The sequence below is a fragment of the Macrosteles quadrilineatus genome, unplaced genomic scaffold, assembly GCF_028750875.1.
Source record: "Macrosteles quadrilineatus isolate MER2022 unplaced genomic scaffold, UCM_ALF_1.0 Scaffold_2__2_contigs__length_208266976, whole genome shotgun sequence".
Taxonomy (NCBI): Eukaryota; Metazoa; Arthropoda; class Insecta; order Hemiptera; family Cicadellidae; genus Macrosteles; species Macrosteles quadrilineatus.
Window position 1 is genome coordinate 53983239 of NW_026542595.1, and position 26519 is coordinate 54009757.

A 26519-nucleotide genomic window follows, 5' to 3' on the forward strand; every position below is an offset into this window, starting at 1 on the left:
AATTTCAAAAGTACCATTTCCTGTAGTACCTAATCAAATATGGTGTAAACTTAAAAAAATATACTTTATTTTACTTATTGGCCATAACAAAAGTGTTCCAGGATAACTGCAAAGTGTTTAACAATAGATATCCAGGTATAACCTTGAGTCATATGGCTGTAAATGATTTAGTTAGGAAGTTTTCTGAAACTGGCTCAGTTACCAATGAGAAAAGAACAGGATGAAGGGTCCAAGATGAATTCTGACACACGTAAAAGTAGTCGATCAATTTGTTATGAATCCTACTACATCGTTGAACAAAGTGCAATGTGTTTTATTAGAAAACTAGTTATAATTTTACCATGGAAAATTATGTTTTTCCACTGCAATTTTTAAACGGTAAGAGATAGAAAGAAAACTTAAATACGTAAAATGTTTGTTAAAAAAGGTCCTTTCACGTTGTATGAAATTTGTTATACCTTGCTATTTAAGAATTTTGAGTTTTCAGCTTTCTTTTATTCTTAAAATTTGAGATTTTTTAAAAATTAGAAAATAACTTGGAAAATGCCCTTACTACAAGTTATCTTAAAGAGTAGCTCAAGAATAAGCTTGGAAAGAAATTTGGCGCTGTTCCGTTCAGTAGTTAGGGTAATATGGTACTTAACTTCAAAGTCCTTTTTTAAAACGTTTTGACCCACCCTGTAAATACGGTTAAAGATAATTAAACTTTTTTTGCACCAAAATGATCGGGGTGATTATACCTTTAAATTGATGTATCACACAACCCATGTTTACATTTGAAAATTTCTCAAAAAGCACCCCTACCCCCCAAATTGGGCCCTTTTGGGGCATTTTTCAAAATTGAAAATAATTTTATTGGATTTGGCATGTCCAAATTAGGGGGAAATGAGAACAAACAAGTGTTAAAAGCCTTACCTTTGCACACAACAGATATGGAAAGTTTTCAAATGAACACCCTGTATGTATCAATTTAAATGTATTTGTAACCATAATTTATTATATTTCTAAATCTGCTTGCTCGCTCGCAAAATAATTAAAAATGTCTTAAACATTTAATTCTCTCTCTCTAGAGAGAGATTGTTTGAATTTAAAATTTAGTTGTATTTAATTAAATATTATTTCATTTATTTAATTCCATTTGACAACATACACTCCATCTCCCTTATTAGTTGATTATCAGACTTTTAATTTATTCTTTTTGCGTAATTTATTTTTAACTTTGTAGACTACCTGTTTAATACAGATAAATAGAACCTTTTGCACTTTTGTGTCAAATTATTGATAAAAAAATTTGATTTGCTTTTAAGTACTTAAATACTTGTGTTTTATTTAAAAACAAAAATAAACTGTTATAAACTATAGGCTATAAATACAACCTCTTCATTGCCACTAGATGACCCGTGCTGCTCCGCAGCATTGAAATTAATAATAAAAAAATAAAATACTAAACTTAATAAGGGCGGTACAACTTTAATTAAACCCTTATAGGGCTGCTGGATTAATTTCGCCTTATGACCAAATTAAAGTATAACACATTCCATATAACACAGAGAAAATCGCCCCGATGTATTTTTTTCCGTTTTTAAAATCAATTAATTCAGAACAATATCCACACACTTCCTAAAAGCACCTACAGAGAAAGCACGTACATTTGTTAACTCATATGTATCACAGCGTGAATGAGGCTTTATTAAGAATGTTTTATTAACAACAATATTTCTTGTAAAATAGACATCTCTGTCGGTAGAATTGCATGTACGCATATTCTCAGGAGTAGTTCCCTCCATCTGGTAATCTTTATTAATATTACGACTTTTATAATACTTCCTTCCAAACAATGTTTGCTGTTCGTCCACCTTTTGATTTAGTTTCTACTTTTACAGTATCGAAAGATTTCCCTCTCGATAAGGCGACATACAACTGACCGTGACTAAATACTGGTTCAGGCAAGTACACACCAACTTGATCAATCGTTTGGCCCTGCGCCTTGTTGATGGTCATGCAGAACGCAACCTTTATGGGGAATTGTCTTCATTTGAAAGAAAATGGTACTGTAGAATCTGATGGAGAGAGATCAATGCGGGGTAATAGTGCACGTTGTCCAATATTTGTGCCAGTTATGATTTCTAAGTCTAAACTGTTTTCATACATTTTCTTGACAATAAGTCTTGTTCCGTTTAGAAGACCTGCTGTGTAGTTTAAATTTCTTAATAATATCACAATGGCACCTTCCTTTAAGACTAATTTGTGAGAAGGCAAACCAGTCATCTCAAGGCTGTTGAGGAATTCAATAGGGAATTGCAATAGTTCACTGTCATCATCTGTAATTAGTTTATTCACACTTATATATGTTTTGCTTGAGCCTGGGATGAGGTCTAAAACTCTTTTATTGATTTCCTCACAATGCTCATTCTTTGGTGCTAAAATGGCACATTTTGATAAGTACGATGAGTCCATAGGCGTTTGTAAACTTTTTTCCATAAATTTCTGAAACTATGTCTGAATCAGAGATAAGTGGTGGGGGTAAGTCCACAGATTTGTCATCAATTGTTGGGTATTCCCCATTGCCAATTTCGAGCAAAAAGTTAGCAAAATCTAACTCATTAGTTTTAGCCCTCATATTTTTTGTTAATTTAAAAATTTTGAATAGTGGCCATAGGTATGAAAACTTAATTGAATTCTGAACAGTAGAGGCTCTAGATGAATGAGGCACAACCGGCAACACTTGCCGGAAATCTCCACCTAAGATAATGATTTTCCCACCAATGGCACATCGTTATCCATTATATCTTTCAGTAGCCAGTTGACACACATTAGAGCATATTTGTTGGCCATAGGTGCTTCATCCCAAATTATTAATTTTGCAGAACGAATGATAGAAACCTCTTTACTGTTGACTTTTAAGCCGGAGACAGAATGTTCATTCAAATTCAGTGGTAATTTAAATCGGCTATGAACTGTGCGACCAAAGGGAAGTAACATAACAGCAATCCCAGTCTATGCAACGGATATGATTGGCATTCCAATATTAATGCATCTCTGGATTAAGCATTTATATACAAATGTTTTTCCGGTGCCACCAGGTCCATCTATGAAGTATGCCTTAACACTTGCAGACTCATCATTGTTTAGAAGTAAGTTTAGAATTTCATCAATCACAACACGTTGTTCTTCATTTGATGAAGCGATCATTTTTGCTAGTTCATCATGTTGGATTTCATCTATAGTTTCCTCTATACATGTATTTTGAGGCAATTCATCAATAGATGGTAAATCAAATGACTTCAGAGAGAAACCATGTAATTTTAACGTTTCTGAAATATCTTTCAGAGCTAATTGGTAAGCTACTTCGGTCGGGTATGATCTAAGGAAATCTTCAGACATTGAGTCCTTAAAGAGATTCCACAAATTCAGAACATTTGATGGACACTGAAATATACAGATGTAGGCAAACAACTGTCGAAGCTGGTATGGCATTTGAAAAGAAGAGGCCTCTTGTAAGGCTCGCTGCCATTCCATATCATCCAATATTAATCCTCGTGCTGTTGCTGCTGCCTTAAATGTAGGATGTGTGAAATTTTCATACGTTTTCAAATCTTCAAAACTGGTAGCACCAATTAAATGTAGTAATAATATACGTAAATGATATCGCTCGGAATCCGCAGGTGAAACATTATACATTCGGCCAATCGTTCTAGAATAGTGTTTACGTTTATGCCATTCATTTTTCTTCCATACATAGTGAACTGGTGTTTCGGGATATACATAAGGACTTCTAGTTGAAGGATTGCTGTTCAACTTGAACCATGCTACTAATTGGGTAGTTTTTAACTGTGCTTGGATTAAACCTTCCTCCGGGGCATCGTTTCTGAAGTAAACATTCTGAGAATCAGGTAAATGGACTGGCAATCTAACCACAGTGTGAGATTGATCGTGCATGCAATATGCAAACATTCTCCAAGCAGCTTCACTTGGTCCAACATATCGAGCATTCAGGAATAAATTAATTTCATCGTGATCAAGTACATCGTTTTCCCTTGCTACCTCTATATTGCAACAATCGTGACCTTTATATACATACTTATGGATGTACTTTATAGATCGTACACTGGAGCAGATCTCTACATTAATATGTGCACGGAAATATAGAAGAAGAAATGGATTGTATGGCACAATGAACTGATTTGTAACATTTACATCGTCTCCAGTTGCACGTTTAGTTATGGTTCTCCCATTATTTCTACGCTTGTAAATCGGATAGCCATTAACATTATCTTGCGTTTCCTCAATAAAGGATTTAGGGAAATCTTTTTTGCATTTTCCATCCTTCATACATACACAGGAAGGATTTAATATACCACACGGCCCATGCACCATGTGCTTACTAACTAAGTCATACAAATCTTGGTTTATGGGATCGGGAATTTCGGCCGAAACAACTTTGCCAATGTCCTCTGGACCCCTAAACTTACAATCATCATCTAACGTTAGAAGCAAATGAACATGGGGCAATCCACGCTTTTGGAACTCCACTGTATACAAAAATGCTTTTATTGCTCCAAATATCCCAACTGTACACAGTAGACGTATTAGTTCCTGAACCTTAGTATGAAATACCCTTACAACAATGTCTGGTCTGTTATTTGGCGTCTCCCAAGTATGAATACTCCCTGTTATTTCAGGCCATGCCGGATTGCAGGTAAGGGTGAATTTAAAATTGTGGGAAAAATTTAGTCCCACCAATTTTTCAACCATTTTTGATTTTATAAAAATAAAAATTAAATTTGTCATACATAGCATATAATAACAGCTACCATATAAATGCATAAAATATAAACAAAAATGATTTTAATAATATGAAAAATATTCCCAAAGAGTGTTTTAAACAGATCGCTAACGGTCCCGAAGTGCAACATGGCTGATTGAAGATTGCAAATATATAAAATAAATACAAAAATAAAATGTAATAACAACTTTAAGATAACCGTTGAATATGGATCTTTTAATTCATGAGGTTATTTTAAAGCAAACGAAAATATGAAACAGCATTTTTTAATTACATTTGAATGTCCCGCTATCTCGATTTAAATTTCCCGCACTTTTTAAACTTGCCGCCATTACTCACTCGGCGTCTCACAAGAAGCACCCTCTTCACCAGTGATTGCAGTTTGTTTAGTGAAGTGAAATCGTATGCTATTCTTTCAGTTAATCTTCGTGTTTACCAGTTTATCATCAGAAATCAAGGTAAGTTCTACTCAGTATGTTAATTAAGCAACAGATCGCTAACGTGCATAACTTTTAACTTTTCAGATGAACATTAACGAAAACGCCGTAATGTAAGAATACGTAGTGAGCAACATAACCTCAAAGTTTGTTTTCCCGCCACAATGCTCGTATTAAGGCGCTAGTTACTAGAACAACTAAATTTCACAGATCGCTAACGAACAGCTCGCTAACGTTTTCGATCTGTTTAACTGTCGCTAACGTTAGCGATCTGTCCGATAACGTTAGCGATCTGTCTGCTGATGTTAGCGATCTGTCTACTATTGTTAACGAGCTGTATAATTGTTACAAGAATGACGTTATGTTTTAGTAAGTTTACGTTTTAACAGTATTGCACAATGTTTACATTAAATCTCTCTTAGCCTAAATATTTCTCAAGTTTATTTTTATCCCTTCAATTAGTTTATATCATGGTCGTACTATGCTATCATGCAGCTAAGGACGTGATCATGACCCTTTTCTTCACGTAGCGATACATTGTTATTTAAAAATATTTCAGATTTTGTACCATATTATTTTACATGGAATTCGAAGTCTATTAAATTAGGTATCAAAAGTAGTCTTTCGGTGTTTTTTGAAATTTTTTCCAACTGATTATGAAATTTTGCGTCTCTTCATTGTTGGTACCAATTATGGTGTCACAGTGGTGGTTCATGCCGTTTTTAGTTAACATTATCATGCTAACATAACAAAGCAAGTACACTTTTCTAATCTGTGAATTAATTAAAAACAACTTAATGTAATGACACTGTTTGGATGGTTAAATATTTCAAAATGATTTGTATTGTTTTCACCGTATTTCCCAATTTTTTATTAATGCTGGAATGATATCAGGTAAGTTTAAACAAGTGAGTATTGCGATTTTGTATCTTGTTTTCAGACTTGCTGGTAAAGTTTGCAGCAATGGCGAAGAAGGTGAACAATAAACATATTCAGATTTCGGAAAAATATGAGCGACAAAAGAAATTAGCAGCAGAGAGACAGCGTCGGTTCAAGGCCAAAATGACCGAAGAGCAGCTAGAAAAGAAGAGAAAAAGAGACAGAGATAGACTAAAACGGTTGAAAGAAGAAAAGAAAATTAAACCAATAAAAGAAATGAAGCCGTCTGAGCAAAAGAAAATAAGAAAGCAATGGCGAAAGTATTGTACGACGTACAGGAAGAAACAAAGAGCTTTGAAAAATGTCTTAAATCAAACCCCTCCATCTTCTGCGAATGAGGAAGAGAATCCCGAAATAGTAGTTTCAAGACAGAAAGAAAAAGGGCGAAAACAGGTTCGTCGAGATAGAGCTAAGGCATATAGGACAATAAACAAGCAGGCGGATGAAATTAAAAAGTTGAAACGGAAAGTAGAAAAATACAAAAAACGACTGCAAAGAGAGATCAAAAATAAAACTAATTCACCGGGTTCGCCATCTCCGAACAAGAAAGTTAAAGAATTGATTGGAACCGAACGTGTTTCGCCTAAAGTTAAAAAATAACTTTATGTTGGATTCACATTGCAAAAGCAACTGAAAAACCAGATAGCAGGGGTCAATCCTAGAGCGAAAGAAAGACAGATTATGACTAAAGTAATAGGCACAAAAATCTTGAAACGGTATAGAGTCCAGACATATTTGAAAAACATTGTTTCTTATAAACACAATCAACGAGCAAAGAAAGAGGTTGATGGTCAAACAGTTGATATAACTTACACAAGAAAGCAGCATGAGACTGTACGAGTTAAAGAGGCATTGACGTTAAGGCGATTTTTTGAAGATGACCTAGTTTCAAAGATGTGCCCCGGTAAAAAAGACTCTGTACAAAATGGGAAAAACAAGAAACAACGCCGTATTTTGCTAGACAACATGAAGAACTTGTATACAAAATTCTGTAAAGAAAATCCAAACATTAAGATAGGATATACTACGTTTGTAAGATCTCGTCCGTTTTGGGTGACTCGCCCCAAAGCTAGAGACAGAGAAACATGTGCCTGCGTCATCCATGAAAATTTTGAATTCCTGGTTTCTTCATTAAGTTCAGCAAATGTTATCAAAGAAAAGAGTGGCCGAGATGTACTTAAATCCCTTGTTTGTTCCTCGAGGAATGAGAAATGCATGTTAAAACAATGCAAAGAATGCAAAAACAATGATATTGAATTTAATGTAAATGACAGCGAAGCAAACGTGAAGTACTCCAAGTGGAAAAATATTCAAGAAGAAAGGAACATTAAGGGGGCAAAGAAGAATATTAAAAGAACTGTTAAGGAGGAAATAGTGGCTCCAGTTTCAGAACTCATTGACATGTTTCAGAAAGCACTGCCCATATATAAAAAACGTGTTTTCAGCATGCTTCACCAGGCCAACAAACTGAAAAAGGTTAGAGAAAACCTTAAGGAGGGAGAGCTTTTGCTACAAATAGATTTCTCCCAAAACTACATTTGTAAATTGGGAACCGAAGTCCAATCTATGCATTTTGGTGCTTCGAAAAAACAAGTGTCATTACATACCGGTGTAATGCACTACATTTCTCAAGGAGAAGTAGTCTGCAAATCCTTTTGTACGGTTGCTGATAATTTGGAACACCAATGTCACGCGGTTTGGGCCCACATGCGACCAGTGCTGGAGGATGCAGCTGAAAGGCTCCCCTTAACCCACACCGTCCACATATTTTCTGATGGTCCATCGTCACAGTACAGGAATAAGGGCAACCTGTATTTCATGAAAGAAATGTTACCTAAGTTTTTTTAAAACTTAAAGGTTTTTACCTGGAACTTTTCTGAACCGGGACACGGTAAAGGGTCGATGGACGGAGTAGGTGGATCAATTAAAAGGACTGCAGACGACTATGTAAAGCATGGTAATGACATATCTTCGGCAGCAGAGTTAGTTAGAGTATTAAGGAAGAATAGCTCTGTAATGCTCGCCGAGGTGTCAAACGGCGAGTTCGTGGAGATGAAAAGCCTACTTCCCACTAATCTTATTGCCCTAAAAGGTATCATGGGAGTGAGACAAGTAAGCTGGAACAGCAGGGGATTTATGTTCGGATCAAAACTGTCTTGCTTCCAGTGCTTAGACACATCAAAGCCGTGCAAGCACTATCACTTAATGGAAATTCGAGACAACGTGACAAAGTCTTCTACTTCCAAGAAAAGAGCTGCTTCTGCTTCACGTACTTCCACACCAAAAACCTTAAAATTGGAAGACGTTTCTTCAGAGGAGGAGTGGTTACCAGAGGTGAAGAAAGAGATGAGCTTGGCTTCCTCTTCTACGTCAAAGAAGAAATTAACAGTTGAAGAGGTTTTTTCTTGTTCAGACGATGAGAAGTTGGTTAAATGTGTACCTGTGCTCAATGAGTCGTCATTGGTAAAAGGCTGTTTTGTCGTTGTTTCTGTGGGAAGTGAAAAGAAAAATAAAAAACCGCTTAATTTTGTTGCGGTTGTGAAAACAGAAGTTGACAGTGAGGATGAACTGAAAGTGATGTTCATGAAAAACATATTGAAAGATAAGTCAGTGTACGTAATGTACGAAAAAGACGTATCATATGTTTCATATGATCAAATTGTTGGAGTTCTGCCAAGCCCATCAGTTGTAAAAAAGAGGAGAACCATTATGTATAAATTCAAAAACTGCGTACAACTGTAATGTTTGTTGTTGTTGTCATACTGGTTCTAAAATGAAAATTGTCACCTTCATTTCTAGAATTGTAATTATCTTGTTCTTGTGATCTCCCAAGACTCATTTGTATTTCTTTCTTTTGTAGGATTACTGTTTTGATTTACGTAATACTCCAAATTTTTGTTGCTATTGTTATACTGGTTCTAAAATGAAAACTGTCACCTTCATTTTTAGAATTGTAATTATCTTGTTCTTGTAATCTCCCAAGAGTCATTATTATTTCTTTCTTTTGTAGGCTTACTGTTTTGATTTACGTAATACTCCAAATTTTTGTTGCTATTGTTATATCGGTTCTAAAATGAAAACTGTCACCTTCATTTCTAGAATTGTAATTATCTTGTTCTTGTAATCTCCCAAGAGTCATTTGTATTTCTTTCTTTTGTAGGATTACTGTTTTGATTTACGTAATACTGTAGTTTTGATTGTTTTACTATAGACCGCGACAGATCGCTGACGTCAGTGACAGATCGCTAACGCCGTTACAGATCGCTAACGCTGACAAAAACTCTTAAAATCCAGTAAAATAGATTTATTTTCATATTTAAGGTTAATAACATGAAATAATTTAATCTGTTATTACACATAACCTAAAAATCTAATCCATACAAATTTAGATTCGAACATTACTTGAAATTTAAATGTTTTAATCATGCCAGTTGGTTTAATATTCGTCTATTTGTACCGTTTATATATACATAAAACGTAAAAATGTTTATAATTATATGTAGAATACATTGTTGTAGGTATGTTTTATCCTAAAACTATACTTTTTAAGGTCTAATTTTAAAGAATGGATTTTTATAGATTTTAATAAGAACGTTAGCGATCTGACAAAATTCTCTATGTTCGGCCAGTAAAAATAAAAAAAAAATTGTAAATATTAAAATTAAGCTATGCTAAGGCTGATATTATGTTTGTAAGGTTATTTTATAACAATTAACAAAAAATAAATTTACTTTCTCTATAAAAAACATTAAATTTTTTTTCCCCATTTTGTCCCACAATTAGATAATAACCCGTAAATGTTATGAATAGGTCAGGTTTCCCAAACTTCCTGACTAATGCCATAGCGTCTTGATAATTCTGCATCATATTCCTGGGGCTACCAATAAAGGACGATGGCAAAACTACGATCCGACCTACTCTTAACTGTTCAGCCCTTATACGTAAAGCATCGGACAAACCAACATAAGTGTCTACACGTAATTTTGTTTGTTCTCTTCGAATGTATTTTAGTCTATCTCCTTCAATACGACAATAATAGTCTACAAAAAGCTGTTAAGTAAGTTTTCCAGCGCTTACTATAGGATTAAAGTTTCCAGCACAACCATTTCCCCTAACTGAAATTCTGTATAGAATATACTCTCGCATGGTAACAGTTTTCCGTATTTTTGTTTCACACGTTCCTTCAATAGGCAAATTTATATGCCAACCAGTTTCACCGCAGGGCCAAATTAATGTATAACACATGGGGTCACAGTGCATACTATCATAATCGATTTTCTTTAAACCTCCTTCCTTTTCATACACTGTAATATGTCTATGTGAAGGTGGCGCACCATCCTCCGTCTCGAAAGCCGCAATTTCAGAGGCAGCTGGGTCATTGTAATGACGCTGATCTGCAAATGGCTCATGATAGAACCTCATAACAAAATTAAGAGGAACACGGTTCTCATTCTGTGCATGAAGTTTTTCCTCTTCTACTTTCTGGTGCATGGTTTTGTAAGATCGAACATAGGGGTTACATTTGTCTAACAAATTACTTAAATCATTTAGTGTATTTTTTTCTAAATTTAGGTTAGCATTGTGAGAAATCCTAATTTCATTAGATTTGGCGAAGTCAAGAATATATAACTGGCCATAAGAAGCACTTTGTGAATCCTTGGGATATAAAGGCAAAATTAAGTGGTGGACCATGCCATGGATTCTGAAGGTATAAGGACCATAACTCGGAGGTAGGTCTACATTAGCACCAAAAGAAACAAACGACAATGCGTTATTTTACTGCCTTAAATTTTCTCGGAAGTTTTTGAATTTTTCATCATTTCCAGTATATAGTTTTTTTATCTCCTCAGGAATTTTATTGGGTGGTAACTTAATTTTCCCATCATAGCAACACAAGGAAAAGATCCCCGATGTATTTTTTTCCGCTTTAAAATACAATGCAGAGCAATGTCTACACACTTCCTGAAGGCTCCCTACAGAGAAAGCACGTACATTTGGGATCTCTTCAGAAACGGCACATCGTGAAGACGGCTTTAAGAATGGTTTTTCAATGACAGTCTTTCTAGTAACATCGTCATCCCTCTCACGCCTCCCCGTTAAAGTTGAATTGCTCGTAGGCCTACGCTTCTTTGCAGGAACTGTGACCTCAATCTGATCCCCTTTATAATGGGATTGGGAAGGTATAACATTTTTGTCAGTACACCCAAGACTGTGCATTGGTGTTACGCATGAAGAACTGTCACTTTTATGTTTAAGGACGCTATAGTGTCCATCATCTAAATTACCTGTGAAGAGTAGGTTGTGAATTATACTACCAGAACCAAATTCAATTATTGATTTAGTATGTTCAATGTGCACCTTAAATTTACACTCGTGAAATAATTCACCAGCACTATTAAGTTCAACATGCCCTGCTTTTTGTCCATTGGCGGACATCACAGTTTCGTAATCACTAACGTTCTTAATATAATGTCCATAAGAAGTGTCCCCAACTATGAAATATCTATATAAATTCCACTTTCTTATTACATCATCAACAATAACTGATCTTATTTCAGAGTGTCTATTTTCACTACCATGCAAACAGTAAGATATAGCACGAAATAAACAGTTTCCGTCACCAACAATAGGAATCATATCAAAAGTAGGAAAATTAGTCTTCAAAGAATTATTACTCACGGTAATTTGCCCTATCTTTGATGAAGTAGCGTTGTGTGACATCGGTACTACATTAGACTCATTTGGAATCTTGTCTAAAAAGGCACAGCTTGAAGTCGGCTTTAAGAATGGTTTTTCAACTAAAGTCTTTCTTGTAAAATTGACACCTCTCTCACGCCTTCCTGTTAAAGTCGAATTGCGCCTTCGCTTCTTTGCATGAACTGTGACCTCAATCTGATCAGCTTTACTATGGGATTGGGAAGGTACATTAGACTCATTTGGAATCTTGTCTGAAAAGGTACAGCTTGAAGACATCTTTAAGAATGGTTTTTCAACTAAAGTCTTTCTTGTAAAATTGACACCTCTCCCTTGCCTTCCTGTTATAGTCGAATTGCGCCTACGCTTCTTTGCATGAACTGTGACCTCAATCTGATCAGCTTTACTATGGGATTGGGAAGGTACATTAGACTCATTTGTAATTTTGTCTGAAAAGGCACTGCTTGAAGACGTCTTCAAGAATGGTTTTTCAACTAAAGTCTTTCATGTGAAATTGACACCTCTCTCACGCCTCCCTGTTAAAGTCGAATTGCGCCTACGCTTCTTTGCAGGAACTGTGACCACAATCTGATCCCCTTTATTATGGTATTGGGAAGGTATAACATTTTTATCAGTACACCCAAGACTGTGCATTGGTGTTACGCAAGAAGAACTGTCACTTTTATGTTCAAGGACGCTGTAGTGCCCATCATCTAAATTACTCATCGTAGATACAAATAAATTTGAGTAAACACACAAAAAGCAATAACTGGAAAAAAATAATAAAACAAACAATAATAATCGACTCATTTACGTAATTCGCAGTTTCATCATAAATGCCACAGATAAAATCGAAAACGTGTTAGTAAACAAAACGAAAATGCATTTAAAATGTAAACACCTTATCGGAATTAAATAAATATTCAATCATATGTTCGAAAGACAGATGTAAATATTTTTTGAAGGAATCACAAATTTTGTCTAAGATAAGATATTGGAAAATGTTTTGAAACTAAAGTTCAGAGTCAGCTCAACTCAACATACCCTCCGCCCGAATAAAATTATAGCCCGATATTACACCGATAGCCCAAATAAAAGTAGATTATTTAGACAAAAACAAAACAAAAAACTAAACGAAACGAAAAAACGAAAGTTGATATCTATACTCAATTCTAATTACGTTATCCTATTTATTTTCATATAAGAACCTTCGGTAAAATTCCGGCATCATTTGTGTAATTAATTATGATTATTAAGATTGGCATAGTGCTGAATCACAAACAAACCAAATGGTTCCAAAATAGAATTACCTCAACAGTACCTGTTGATTTCGACGGGTTTAACCTTGTATTTTTTATTTTTTTTGTATTTTGTATATTGTATCTTAAACCGATGCTTGTTGTGAAATCTGGACATGCATAACTTCAATTTGAAAATTCAACCATGAACTGGACATGCAAAACTTCAATTTGAAAATTCAACCATGAAAATTGGTCGAGTAGAAGAGCCAAACGAACTGAGAAATGAAAAACTAAATTTAACTACCAATAGAGCAAATTTATTTTACGTATAATCCGGGTTTGGACTGTAGCTACATATATTCCAATGCTTGATGGGACATCTGTGCGTACATACCCTCAATTTGAGACCTCAATCTTGAAAATCGGTCGGTTAGAAGAGCCTAACGAACTCGGAAAAGAGAAACAAAATTTAACTTCTATAAGAAATACATGGAGAGGAAATTTTTGTACGTATAAACCAAGTGGGGTTATAGATAAATATTTGCCGATGCTTGATGGAAAATCTGTGCGTGCATAACTTCAATTTGAGACCTCAATCATGAAAATTGGTCGGGTAGAAGAGCCAATCGAACTCGGCAAAGATAAACCAAATTTAACTCCCATAAGAATAACATGGGGAGCAAATTTCTTTTACGTATAAGCCGAGTAGGATTATAGATAACTATATTCCGATGCTTGATGGCAAATCTGTGCGTGCATACCTTCAATTTGAGACCTCAATCATGAAAATCGGTCGGGTAGAAGAGCCAATCAAACTCGGCAAAGATAAACCAAATTTAACTCCCATAAGAATAACATGGGGAGCAAATTTCTTTTACGTATAAGCCGAGTAGGATTATAGATAAATATATGCCGATGCTTGATGGCAAATCTGAGCGTGCATACCTTCAATTTGAGACCTCAATCATGAAAATCGGTCGGGTAGAAGAGCCAAACGAACTCGGAAAAGAAAAACCAAATTTTTTTAATATATAAGATTATTTCATTTATTTAATTCCATTTGAAAACATACACTCCATCTCCCTTATTAGTTGATTATCAGACTTTTAATCCTATAATTGATCGTTTCTATATTTAATTTAAGGATTTTTTCAGCCGGCACGACCCGGGCGAAACGATCAGAAACTGTACAACATAACCACCCTGTCTTGCGCGTCAGTCCTGTGCTGCATTGTGCGAATGAGTTTCATAGTTTTTTTTCAGCTCTTGTTAAAATGTGTATATGTGTAGGTAGAAAATAGGTCTTTAATACGCCCTGGAATTCCTTAAAAAATACCTGGGAAAACACCGGGAATTTAAGCATCTGTTTTGAGTGGCCACCCTGTTGAAAGAACATCAACAAATTGAGTTCCAAAAGTGTTTTGAAGACTTGTATCAACGTTAGGGCAAGTGTGTGGTTGCAGAAGGAGAGTATTTTGAAGGAAAATTAGATTGTATTTACTCAATAAATTTATAAAAAATCATTCCGGGAACTTTTTTGACTGTTATTTGTATATATTGAACACCTTTTCCTTACTATTCAAACAGTAAATTTACGAGCTGTGCCTTATTTTAAGACCCAAATAGAGAAATATGGTACTTTTTTAATTACCTACTAACTTTCTGTCATCACGCAGAATACTTTACAATAATCTTTTTAAATCTTCCTGTTAGAGATTTTGAGTTTATGTTATTTAAAGGGCTACTAATTAGTGATGGGAATGTCCACAATAATCCTTCATACACAGTGCTCTACTAAATCCTCATTATGCAATCACTGTACAGTAGAACTCCAATTATCCGAACTCCTATTAACCGAATCGCTTATTTCAACAATTTAAAAAACGTAAAGCTACAGTAAATAAGTTTCGCAAAATATCAAATATTTGATATTGAAGACGGCAGACGTCCTTGAGCGCTACTGTTCGTCCCTCCGTGAAGCTACTATATGGCCTACAATGGTTCTTCCTCCCGTGAAGCTACTAGTACGTTGTAAGGAATTTTTCCCTTTTGAAGGATAAAAGTCCCTTTCACACTCCTACAAAGTATTTCTAGCTTTTTCCTAGAGGGTTTTTATCCTGGGTTAGTGACAACTCAGTGACTGCTACAAACTGATCTGATTTATTGTGCACTATTTACAATATTTACAAAAATTTCTTCTAAACATAATAGGCCTTGTATTACAAAGACAACTATCAATTTAGCGTCCAGTGTTCAACGTCGTACTGTCCCTTGTGATCCTCTGGAATGCCTTCCCAACGGCGTACTTCCCAGAGAGCAACCTATCGTTGCTGTCACCTCTCGTCGGCTGTCTGGCTCCAACTGCCCAGCCTTCTAACAGTGATGTCGATTCGTTGAAGTGTGCGGCGCTGTCTCCTGCTGACACCTCTCGTCGGCTGTCTGGCTCCAGCTGCCCAACCTTCTAATAGTGGTATAGACTTGTAGCAAAGCCGCGCTGTCTCCTGCTGACCGTTCTCGTCGGCTGTCTGGCTGCAACTGCCCAGCCTAAAACAGAATCTCCTATATATACCATCCACTATTGCACGGAGTGGAAGGGGAAGATTCAAAGGATGGCTGGGGGCTCAACACGCCCGTCCAACCAGTGCGGGCTCAACACGCCCGTGCACTAAAGTACTGGGGGTCAACACGCCCATCCCGTACCGGAGAGAGGGAAAAGTACTGGGGGCTCAACACGCCCGTCCTGTATCGGAGGGAGAGGTAAAGAAGGAGTGCTGGGGGCTCAACACGCCCATGCACTAGGGGAAAGGGAATAGTACTGGGGGCTCAACACGCCCATCCCGTACCGGAGAGAGGGAAAAGTACTGGGGGCTCAGCACGCCCGTCCTGTACCGGAGAAAGGAAAAAGTACTGGGGGCTCAACACGCCCGTCCTGTACTGGAGGGAAAGGAAAAAGTAGTGGGGGCTCAACACGCCCATCCAGCACCCAGGGAAGGGTTACTGGGGGCTCAACACGCCCATCCGGTGGGGTCGTACCCAACTGACTCTCCTGCCTAAGTGCCCTCCCTTATATGCACGAATTTTACCCCCAAAGGGAGGGGGAAAGTACTCAGTACCGGGCCCTGGCACTGAGCTCCTTCCCCAGCACATTGTCCTGAGAGGATTTACCTGAGTGAAAAGTACTGGGGAAAAGTACTGAGGGAAAAGTGCTGAGAGAAAAGTGCTGAGGGAAAACGGCACAATTCTATGTGTATCTATATCACTTTATTACACTCCCCCTTTCCTTTAATAACGACAAAAAAAAAATTACAACTCAAAAGAAAACTGCTCTTAACTGAGCGTTTTTTTTTCCTCTTTTATGAATATACTTAATTTATTTCCAAACGTATATTTTCCTACCAAACTTTCGATTTTATTTTTTTCCATGAAAAACACCTTTCTCATTTATTGGGCCTTAGTGGCTAACAGGTAAAATGGCACTTAACATATTCATATAACACCTTTTATTTTCAATATCAGTAAAAACAAAAATAAAATCTTATTCAAAAACAAAACAGAAATTTTCTCTTATTAACAAAACGATTTCTTTTGTTTAACAAACACAACAAAACAAGACTTCCTTTTTCTACTTGCTCTTTAATAACAATTCTACACTTGTGTCTTTTTTTTAGTTTTCTACCAAGAAAATCTATTTTCCTTAATATTCCTAGCTTTACTTAGTAACATCTTCAGACTTCCAATATTTTACTCCAGCAGTCCTGTCTCTGAATTTTCTTTGTTTCTTCCGTTGCAATCTGGTTCTCTTCCTGTTTATTGATGTTGACTTAATTTTGTTCAGAGGTATCCTTACTGTTATAGGGCTTCTGTTAGTCGGGGTGTTTCCCGAAAGGGTTACGACTCGTTCAGTAGTTGAATGGTTTTCTTCCTCTGGGTTTTCGCCACTGAATGTTCGTCTACTTCTACGTAGTTTACCCAATGCGTTGAGTCCGAAGGGGGAAGGGTCGTATCTATGGTTCTTCCAGGGGTTGGTGGGTATTCGTCTTCCACTGTGTCAGTGCCTTCCAAAATGTCCAAAACTTTCCAGTCATCCATTTCGGCATTGCTAGCTCCTTTGTCTTCAAATACCTCATCGACTAATGCGTCTAGTTCTTTTTGTAAATCTTTATTTTTACAACTGCCTTCGCCCTCCCCCGATGCTACCTCTAGAGGGTGCCCTGGTTGCTTCTCGATGGGAGTGGGTCCAGTCTCTAATTTTGTAGATGTAGACGAAACTGTGGTATCAGACGAACTGTCCGATGTCGATGAGCTGGCGGAACTTGCACTCGAGGATGATGACGATCTGTAACGCTTTTGGGGGTTTCTTTTTGCCGTCTTCCGCTCGTCCTCTCTTCTTGTGATCCTTTCTTCTGTATCTCTCATCTATCCAGTCAGTTCAGTGAACATAGGGGAGGTGCGCCTCTCAATGTTCCTCCGGCCTTTCTTTACTGGTGGGAGACTAACACCGGGTATTTGTGGTGGTGGCTTCTGGTGGGAAACAATTTCACCAGTTTTTAGTTCTTCTTCCATGATCCGTCTCAACCACTGTATGTCTCTTTGAGTAAACCCTAAGGTTCGGTCGGCGGCGTATGCTTCCGCTGTAAAACAGAGAAATACCCCGCAGTCCAGATTGTTGAATTGGCGTGGCCCCAGATTCTCTTTAATCTTCCATTTTCTAGTAGTTAACACTTTCTTGTGTTTGTTGACTGCTACATAACGCAGGAAGTCCAACAGCTTATTTGCAGCTCCCGTATGATTGCCATGTAGGCTGTCGTACACCAGGATTTCTTTGGTTCGGAAATCTATTATACATAGAACCCAATGTCGTATTTCGTGAATAAAATAGGGGATGAGTACCATGTCGAAAGAAAAAACATCTTCATTCTTCACCCAACGTAATGTTTCTGCTGGGGAACTTTTTAGCAGCTTCTCCATGAAATGCGTGTTGAGGGGAAGTATAGAAGGCCATGCCTTTTTATTTCCTCTTTTTTGTAGTAGGCTTAAGTAGGTACTTATGACCCTATCGCTCGTCCGTCTTCCTTCTTCTAAGTCTGTTAACTCATTCTCAGGGAGCACCGACATTTTACCTGACCTTCCTATGCCCCGTCTGTCAGTAGAATGACTCCCTACCTGTTGGTTGTCTAGGTATCTCACCGATGACTCATACTGACTCACCCCTTTATGTTGGGGTTGACACGCTGACTCATTCCATCAAGGTAATTATAATTTGTCCCTTGGAAATTCCCATACCCTCAACCTGGAAAACCCCAATCTTGCACTTACATTTGTTTACTAACAGTTCCTTTTTGACACCTCTTTATTACTTTTACTAGAATTCCTTTACTGGTTTATTTTAAGGTCTTTTACATGAACTTTTGCCGGCCTTCCATCCTTTATTATTTCGACTACCACTGGTGACTACACTTTACTTATGGAATGAGGACCTGAGTATTTTGGTTGTAATTTTGCATTTATGTTCTTTGCTTGCATCAGATAAATGTCGTTCCCTACAATAAACCGAATCCCCTACTTTAGGGCTGTAAGGTTGTCTTTGTAAATTATAATAATGCCTCTGATTTCTGTGAGACTTCTCAATATGTTTTTTTACAAACCAATAAACATCTCTCAGTTCATTTTCTTTCTCCTCGGGTCTAGATTCGTCACCATAGTCTGGAGGAAAATTCAGCAATTGGGGGGTTCTTAATTCTCGGCCGAAGGTATGGGTGGAGGTATTGTACGCGAACATAAATTCGGGCAATAGTACGTCCCATTTCTTTTGGGTCCCCTATAAATACTGTGCTACCATAGTTTCTATTACCTTATTTGTTCTCTCTACTGGATTTGCTTGGGGAGTATACGGAGCGGTAAAATTATGTCTAATACCATATTCTGTACATACTTGCTCCAAGAGCTTACTGGTGTACTGAGAGCCATTGTCAGACAAAAGAATTTGCGGAGTACCAAACCTTAATATTACCCTTTCTTTTAATACCTGCGCTATGGATTTTGCAGTTGCTGCCCTGATGGCCGCACATTCCACCCACTTAGTGATTGTATCTTGAAACATGAGAAGATATTTATTACCTTTTGTTGATCTAGGAAAGGGACCCACTAAATCTGTACTCACACAGTACCAGGGATGTTGTGAATTCCTAAACTGCATTTCCCCTAAAATCTTTTTTTTAGGGTACTTAAACTCTTGACACGAGGAGCAATTCCTAACGTACCATGCAATTTCTCTGAACATACCTGGCCAATAATAATTGCGGCCGATTCTATCAAATGTTTTTGCTATGCCTAAATGTCCGGCTGTAGGATCATCATGGTTTTGCTTTAAGACGTCAGCTCGGTTTTCCTTTGTGACACACAGTTTCCACGGGGAAGTAGAGGGTTTTTCTCCCGGTCCTACATTATTCCAAATATGTTTAAAGAGTCTACCACCTACAATTTTAAAGCGGGAATATTTGTCTGGCCACCTGGAAACTTTCTGCATCATGTTGTCATACCAATCCTTTCTGCAGTTGTTTGATATGTCTAACACTTCAGTGGCAGTTTGTACCTCATTTTCACTTTTTCTAGTGGGTTCGGGTAGGTTCCTGGACAAAGCATCCGCTACTTTATTCATGCTTCCTTTACGATATTCGACTTGGAAATCGTACTGTTGGAATTCTAGCACCCAACGAGCTATTCTACCTGAGGGAGTTTTCATTGAGTGTAGCCATTTGAGGGCCTGATGGTCAGTAATCACTACTATATGATAGCCTTCGATGGGTCTATACTTCCTAAGAGCGTACAACATGGCGAGGCACTCTTTTTCTGTGGTGAGAAAATGAGATGGATGAAGATGATATGTCACTTGAAGAACTAGGAAACATTCTTATACGAATTCCGGGATGTTCAGAAGTGAGTACTGAAGAGGTTGGAGAGTGGGTCATGAGTGATTCGTCAGAACTTGGGTATCAAATCCTAAGTGATGAAGAGATCATTGAAAGTGTTTCCGAAGACATTGTTGAGGAGGAAGAAGAAGTCAACATGGAAGTTGAAAGTGATAATGGACCGTCAGCTTCAGAAGCATTTAATTGTCTTGAAACTGCTTTAAGATGGATGGTGCGGCAACCTGAGTGTGATCACCTACAACTACTAACGGTTAAACGGATGCGCGATCTGGCTGCAAAAAAAACATCTGAAAACAGCCAAGCAGCTCACGTTGGTGTAAATGTTCAACAAGTAAGATAGTACTGTACTGTAAATTTAGCAAGTGTGTATTTTTGGACTTTGATGGACCACTATTATCTTAATAACATGTATAGAACACTCGTACATGCATTGTAAACTGTAAAAATGTTGTGACTTCATTTATTATTAATTAAATGTTCATTTAGTACAGAAAATGGGGATTTTCCTTTAAAATTCCCGGAATTCCGGTAAAACTCCGATTATCAGAATTTTTTATTATCCGAATGGGGTCTGGTCCGAATTGATTAGGATAATCGGAGTTCTACTGTACTAGCTGTTGTACCGGGAAGAGGACATGAAATAGAAACATATTGATCTTTACATTTGTTGTATAAACTAGTTACACATCTGCCAACGCTTTTAGAAACAACAAAATTTGTCAAACTTTATGGCCTTTATAGAAACATTAGAATAAATAATCTATGATCAAGTTTTAGGTTAAACTAGCTGTGTGCCCGTTCTACGCACGGGGATCTTATAGTAGTCAGTTGAAACCTTCATATATTAAGATTAAGAACAGCAGTTAGTTTGCATATTTGCAGATATGCTGGCAAAACTATTATATATAAACCTTTGCAAATACAGTATCTGACAGTTCAAGCCAAAATAAATGCTTCGCAATTAAATGTCACCCGGATCGTTATGGTCCATATGTCCAATGATTAAACTAAAAAATGTTTTATAGATCCATGAAGCGTAGCCCTAAAGTAGGCCTATAATTGAAAGTTACTTTCCACATCGGTTAACCTAAACGTATTTAAAGTACTACCTCAACCTCACCATTTAACACTTTATTCCGGTTGACATTTTCAGTATCAAAGGTGCTCTTGTCCATTCCGTGAAACACTGAGAAATAAGGACATTAATGCGTTACCAACAGACATACACACAACAATCCAAAAAAGGCCACGAACTATTGATACATAAACAATATAAAGGCGTAAACAATTCATGATGGTTTGCCCAACAAATGTTTTACTCAAATAGGTTATCATTTTCTTAGCATACCGGGTAAGCTAAGATTTGGAATCCAGACAGAAAAAGCAAAACTTATACAGAGTTAAGGCCTTTTCACACCGGCGTACTGGACGTACTGTACGTTTGGTACGGCCAGTTCGTACAGTACGCGGTCCTTTCACACCGCACATAAACTTCCAAAACGTACACTTGTTCGTTTGCAGTCAGACAAGTAACACTGGCTGAGCACGTGGTTTTGGTGTGACCACTGCGCATGCGCGAGCTCGCGTACGCCTCGTACGATTTAGAAAAATCGCTCTCCGAGCGATTTTTACAAGACCATCGCGTACGTACTGTACGTACAGTACGTTCTGTACGCGCGGTGTGAACGAGCCCATATGATAACATGGACAGCGATTTGTTGAAAAAAAAACGTACCAAACGTACAGTACGTCCAGTACGCCGGTGTGAAAAGGCCTTTCAGACATCACTTAAATTGAATACGGACGGCTCTAATAAATAAGGTGCAACACACCAACGATAACTAATTTGTAAACTACAGTGATGTGTTGGTACCTACGTAAAAATGATTCTAGCAGCTACCAACGGTTCTAAGGAAAAGAACCAGTACCTACGTAAGAACCTACACCTAAGAACTATAGTACATCCGACCAACCAATTAAATACATTAATATCTAGTCCCGAGGTTATTGATCTCTTGCTTTTGGATTTTCTCGTAAAAAGTTATAGCGTAAACTTATCGGTGTCAGTTTGAAAAAAAAAAACAACCTTACCCAAACAACTTTTTGTTATTTAATAGATTACGCATTCTCTAAACAATGATTAGTATATCTATTAACATTAGAAGGAAATGTGACGAAAATCACACAATGTTGGGGTTTTGGTCATTTGTAATTATATTTCTTAAGTAGGTAGGCCATGTATTCTATGGAAAAGTACCGGTATCAAGGATCGTCGTCAAAAAGGTTGTTATGAATAAATATGTAGGCTTACGTACCCAAGATATGAGCTATGGGCCTTTTGGCTGTATGGTCCAGCGATTGCATCACACGGTGAGTAGAAACAGAAAGTGACACATTGGAAAAGCGAGTTTAGCACTTCCTTTGTTAAACCTCTGTTACAATCACCCACTGCAGTTGTGATTTTTTACTTTACACTTTACACAACCGCCATTGAAGCGCCGTCAATGAGTGGAAACCTTTTTTGTAAGCTATTGGCGACGATCATTTCAGTGTCCAGCCCTATACAACACTGATTCAAGGTCTTCTTTCTGGTTGTCAAAACTCAAGAAACATTTTATACTCAAAGAATTTCTGGTTCCGATCTAAACGATGTCTAGTTATTTAATTTCATTTACGGTTACACTATTAGACTATATTATTGCACTTGCGATTAATTAAATCCGTTATGTAAGAAAAACGTTTTTAATCTCACTTGGTTGGGATTTGCTTTCAAAACGTGATTCGAAATGGTTGCGGTATTTGTAAACAACATTTGTAAACATATCATTGACAGCTAGAAAAAATAGTCTTGATCCCAACAGCTGTTCGTTATTACATAGACGATTATGTGATAAAAATTGAACGAAAATTTGACAAAAATCGCACAAAACTGCATTTTTGAACGTCCGTAATTTTATTTACAAAGTAGTGAGGTTATACCTATTTAAATCACTAAAGACACTCTCGCCAATCCAGTGAATACATTAAAATGACTTGGATCTTGATAGGTACTCTGGTTTTCACGGAGAAGATTGCGTAAAATGCCATCTTGAGTGTTACAGACAAAGGGAAAGACAGGCAGACAAACAAACAGACAGACAGACAGACAGACAGAAATAGAGATAAGACTCGTTTCTGCTTCTTTAATGTATAAAACGTAAAAATAACCTAAAAGTATATAATTCTGAGCAAAGTACAGACAAAACTCTAATTTTATTTATATAGATAAACCTTCCACATAGTTATAATATATTTTTATTTCTTTGGATCAGCTGACTGAAATTGTGAAATAAACAATTTGGCAGTTCTTGTTTAAATTGAAATGTCAAAGCAAAATCTACCGGTAAACATTTTGAGTGTTCTCATTGCAGCCATGGAGACAATCAATATTTACTTTTAAAATCCTCACCTCAGAACTTTTAAAGCCAAAGGGGCAAAGCCCATAATCATTATCGATGTGTGAATAGTCCTATTACCATTCTTGGTTTGGTAGCTATAATTTTGTAAAATTTAAGCCCAGTCTGTCTTGTAGTTTTTACGATATTGAGTAACACATACAGACATAATTAGATTTTTATATTAGACGTTCCATTCCCATGTTAAATTTGTAGGCAGATTTTTGATCAAAACTGTCGTAGTTGATGTGAGCCACCGACAGATTGCGCTGATCTAAAATACTAAATTCTATCTAATTGGCAAACTTGTTTACCAAGTCAAACTAAGGGAATGGCTTATGGTGAGCTATAGCAACTGTTATGACCCATCAACCTGGTCAGAAACAAAAAATAAGGTTTAAAATATAATTTTAGACACTAGTACATTCTGTGACTGGCTCACACAACTACGTTCTTTTTTACAAAAAATTTGCTACAGTTGGTCCATATAGATGGGATGTCATAATATTATAGAAGATAGAAGTAAAGATTAGTACTGTACCGGAAACTTATGTTAGCTATAAACTTATGTTGAGCTTTACATGGTTACAACATTGTTGAATCATTCACCAGGCTCCTCTTGTGTTGTGGGCCCTAGGCTCTTCGTTTGGGGTATCGAATACTCCTGTCCCAAGAATTTATATGTCTGATATATCATTCCTTAGTACTTTTGAGATGAAAAATTTAATTTTTATCAATTTTTTTCTTGCACACTAGACTTGGCCCCCGTGCAAGCCTAGCACTTTTCGGACAAAATAAGTAAATAACTCTAGCATTTTTTGGACAATTACAAAAAAAATATTCTAGCACCGAAAGCATTAATGTATTTTCAAATGTAAGAAACTAGAAACTCCTTTCCATTTGTTCCATCCACCAGTTAGAGATACTTCTATTGCAAGCCAACCTGCTGCTGTTTTCCCAATGCCACCATCATTACATGGACACTAGATCTGTGCATTCACAATCAGTATCAACTATGCACCTGCAATGTACTAAATACAATAATCAAATGTGATCAGTGGCAATATTTTGTAACTGTGGTGAGGTTCTACCCGGTCCTGCATTCATCATAGTTTAGTATAGGTCTCAAGACTAATTGATCTTGCTATAACTGTTTTTGCTTTGCCAGAGCTGGAGCAGTGCTCGCCAAGAGGCTGTGGCTCGTGAGGTGGACAAACTTCGCTCGGCCATCCAAGCCTTGACACGAGCTGTCAACCCTCTGGGCAAGCTGATAGACTTCCTGCAAGAGGATGTGGACTCAATGCAGACAGAGTTGGAGACATGGGTGACAACAAACCAACAACTGGCCCAACAGCTGCAGGCAGAACAGAGGTAAACTTACTTATGGTCTATGTACCAATTAATGAATATAAGTTTTAGTTTAGAGAGGCCTGTATCCTGGCTTGTAACATACGAGCAACTGCTTGATGAAGGTTAACTCTTTCAGAGCTATGGAACAATATATCATTCCTCATCTTTTTCCAAGAATGGACAGAGTTGGCCATCTTAAACAACCGTAAGGAAAATTTTGTGTTGGTCAATAGACTTATTTTAGGAAAGGCCCTATTTCAATTATGGCCTTTAGAGAAAAGCCAACCAACCAAAAGCAGTTTCTCCTTAATTCAAGTTATCCAAGTAAGCCAAGCCAAATTTGCTACTTAATTAGAAGTGGCAAAGTTTTGATCAGAAATAAAAGTAAAATTCCAATATAATGGAGGAAGGGGGGAATTTCCTCCAGCATTTGATTTTACTGATGCTTTATGTATACATGGACAAGAGAAAAATTATGAATCATGCAAAAAAAAAAATTTCAATGTTGTTGGAGGCATGATTCTAAATTATTACATTTTGTATTAGTTGAACTAACCCAAGGAAAACTGGAAAGAGGTGACATCATGTGAGATGATAAAGAGGCTAGCAAATGTGTTCTAGATGCAGGGCCGGTTTAACCCATACGCGAACTAGGCGGTCGCATATCGAAAAAGTGGCGCCAACGAGACATAATTTTTTTTAACAAAACAAAACAACGATTAATTAAATCCGTTACGTAAGAAAAACGTTTTTAATCTCACTAGGTTGGGATTTGCTTTCTAAACGTGATCGAAAATGGTATTTGTAAACAACATTTCTAAACATATCAGTGACAGCTAGAAAAAATAGTCTTGATCCCAACAGCTGTTCGTTATTTCATAGAATGATTATGTGATAAAAATTGGACGAAAACTTGACAAAAATCTCACAAAACTGCATTTTTGAACGTCCGTAATTTTATTTACAAAGTAGTGAGGTTATATTTTAATGGCTAAAGACACTCTCACCAATCCAGTGAATACATTAAAATTACTTGGATCTTGATAGGTACTCTCGTTTTCCTGGAGAAGATAGCGTAAAATGCCATCTTGAGTGTTACAGACATACAGAAAGACAGACAGACATACAGACAGACAAACAGAAATAGAGATAAGACTCGTTTCTGCTTATTTAATGTATACTGTAAAAGGTAAAAATAACCTAAAAATATATGATTCTGAGCAATGTACAGACAAAACTCTAATTTTATTTAGGTTATATAGAATATAGATAAATTATTAACTTTGGGTTTTGTTAAAGTGTAGCCTATATGATGAGTAAAAGTGTAAAAATGTAAAATTTGTGTGATTAATAAACAGTAGTTGAAAAAAGTCTTTTATTGCAAGTATTCTTCGAACTTAAACTTATAAAAAAGTTCTTCCCAAAATTTTTGGGAAAAAATTTCACAAATAGGGTTAAGTTCTGTTCATGGCAGGTGGGGGGGGGGGGGAATTTTACGTGGCGCTGATTCGGGTGTTTGCTTAACTTTAAAAAATTTTTAGAACCGGTCCTGTGATGATGTTTTTGGTGGTGGAGATGGTCCCCAAAATAGAGGAGTTGGTCCCCAACATGGATTTGGCCTTGGAAAGCTACCAGAAAACAAGAGAATCATTGAAAAGCCTGCTCTGGGACTAATAATCCTCAATGGTATTAAGTTAGCAAATAGCTAA

General features: G+C 36.9%; 1 protein-coding gene across 4 annotated transcripts in view; it reads left to right on the top strand.

The window, feature by feature from the left end:
* Positions 1–26519, top strand: part of LOC128985787 (TRAF3-interacting protein 1-like) — a 68302-nt gene that overhangs the window by 35844 nt on the left and 5939 nt on the right. For all 4 annotated transcript variants that reach the window (XM_054405660.1, XM_054405661.1, XM_054405663.1 and 1 more), the window contains exon 11: positions 24629–24831. In XM_054405660.1, coding sequence (XP_054261635.1) covers positions 24629–24831 — 203 coding nt within the window. The remainder of the gene's footprint in view (positions 1–24628; positions 24832–26519) is intronic.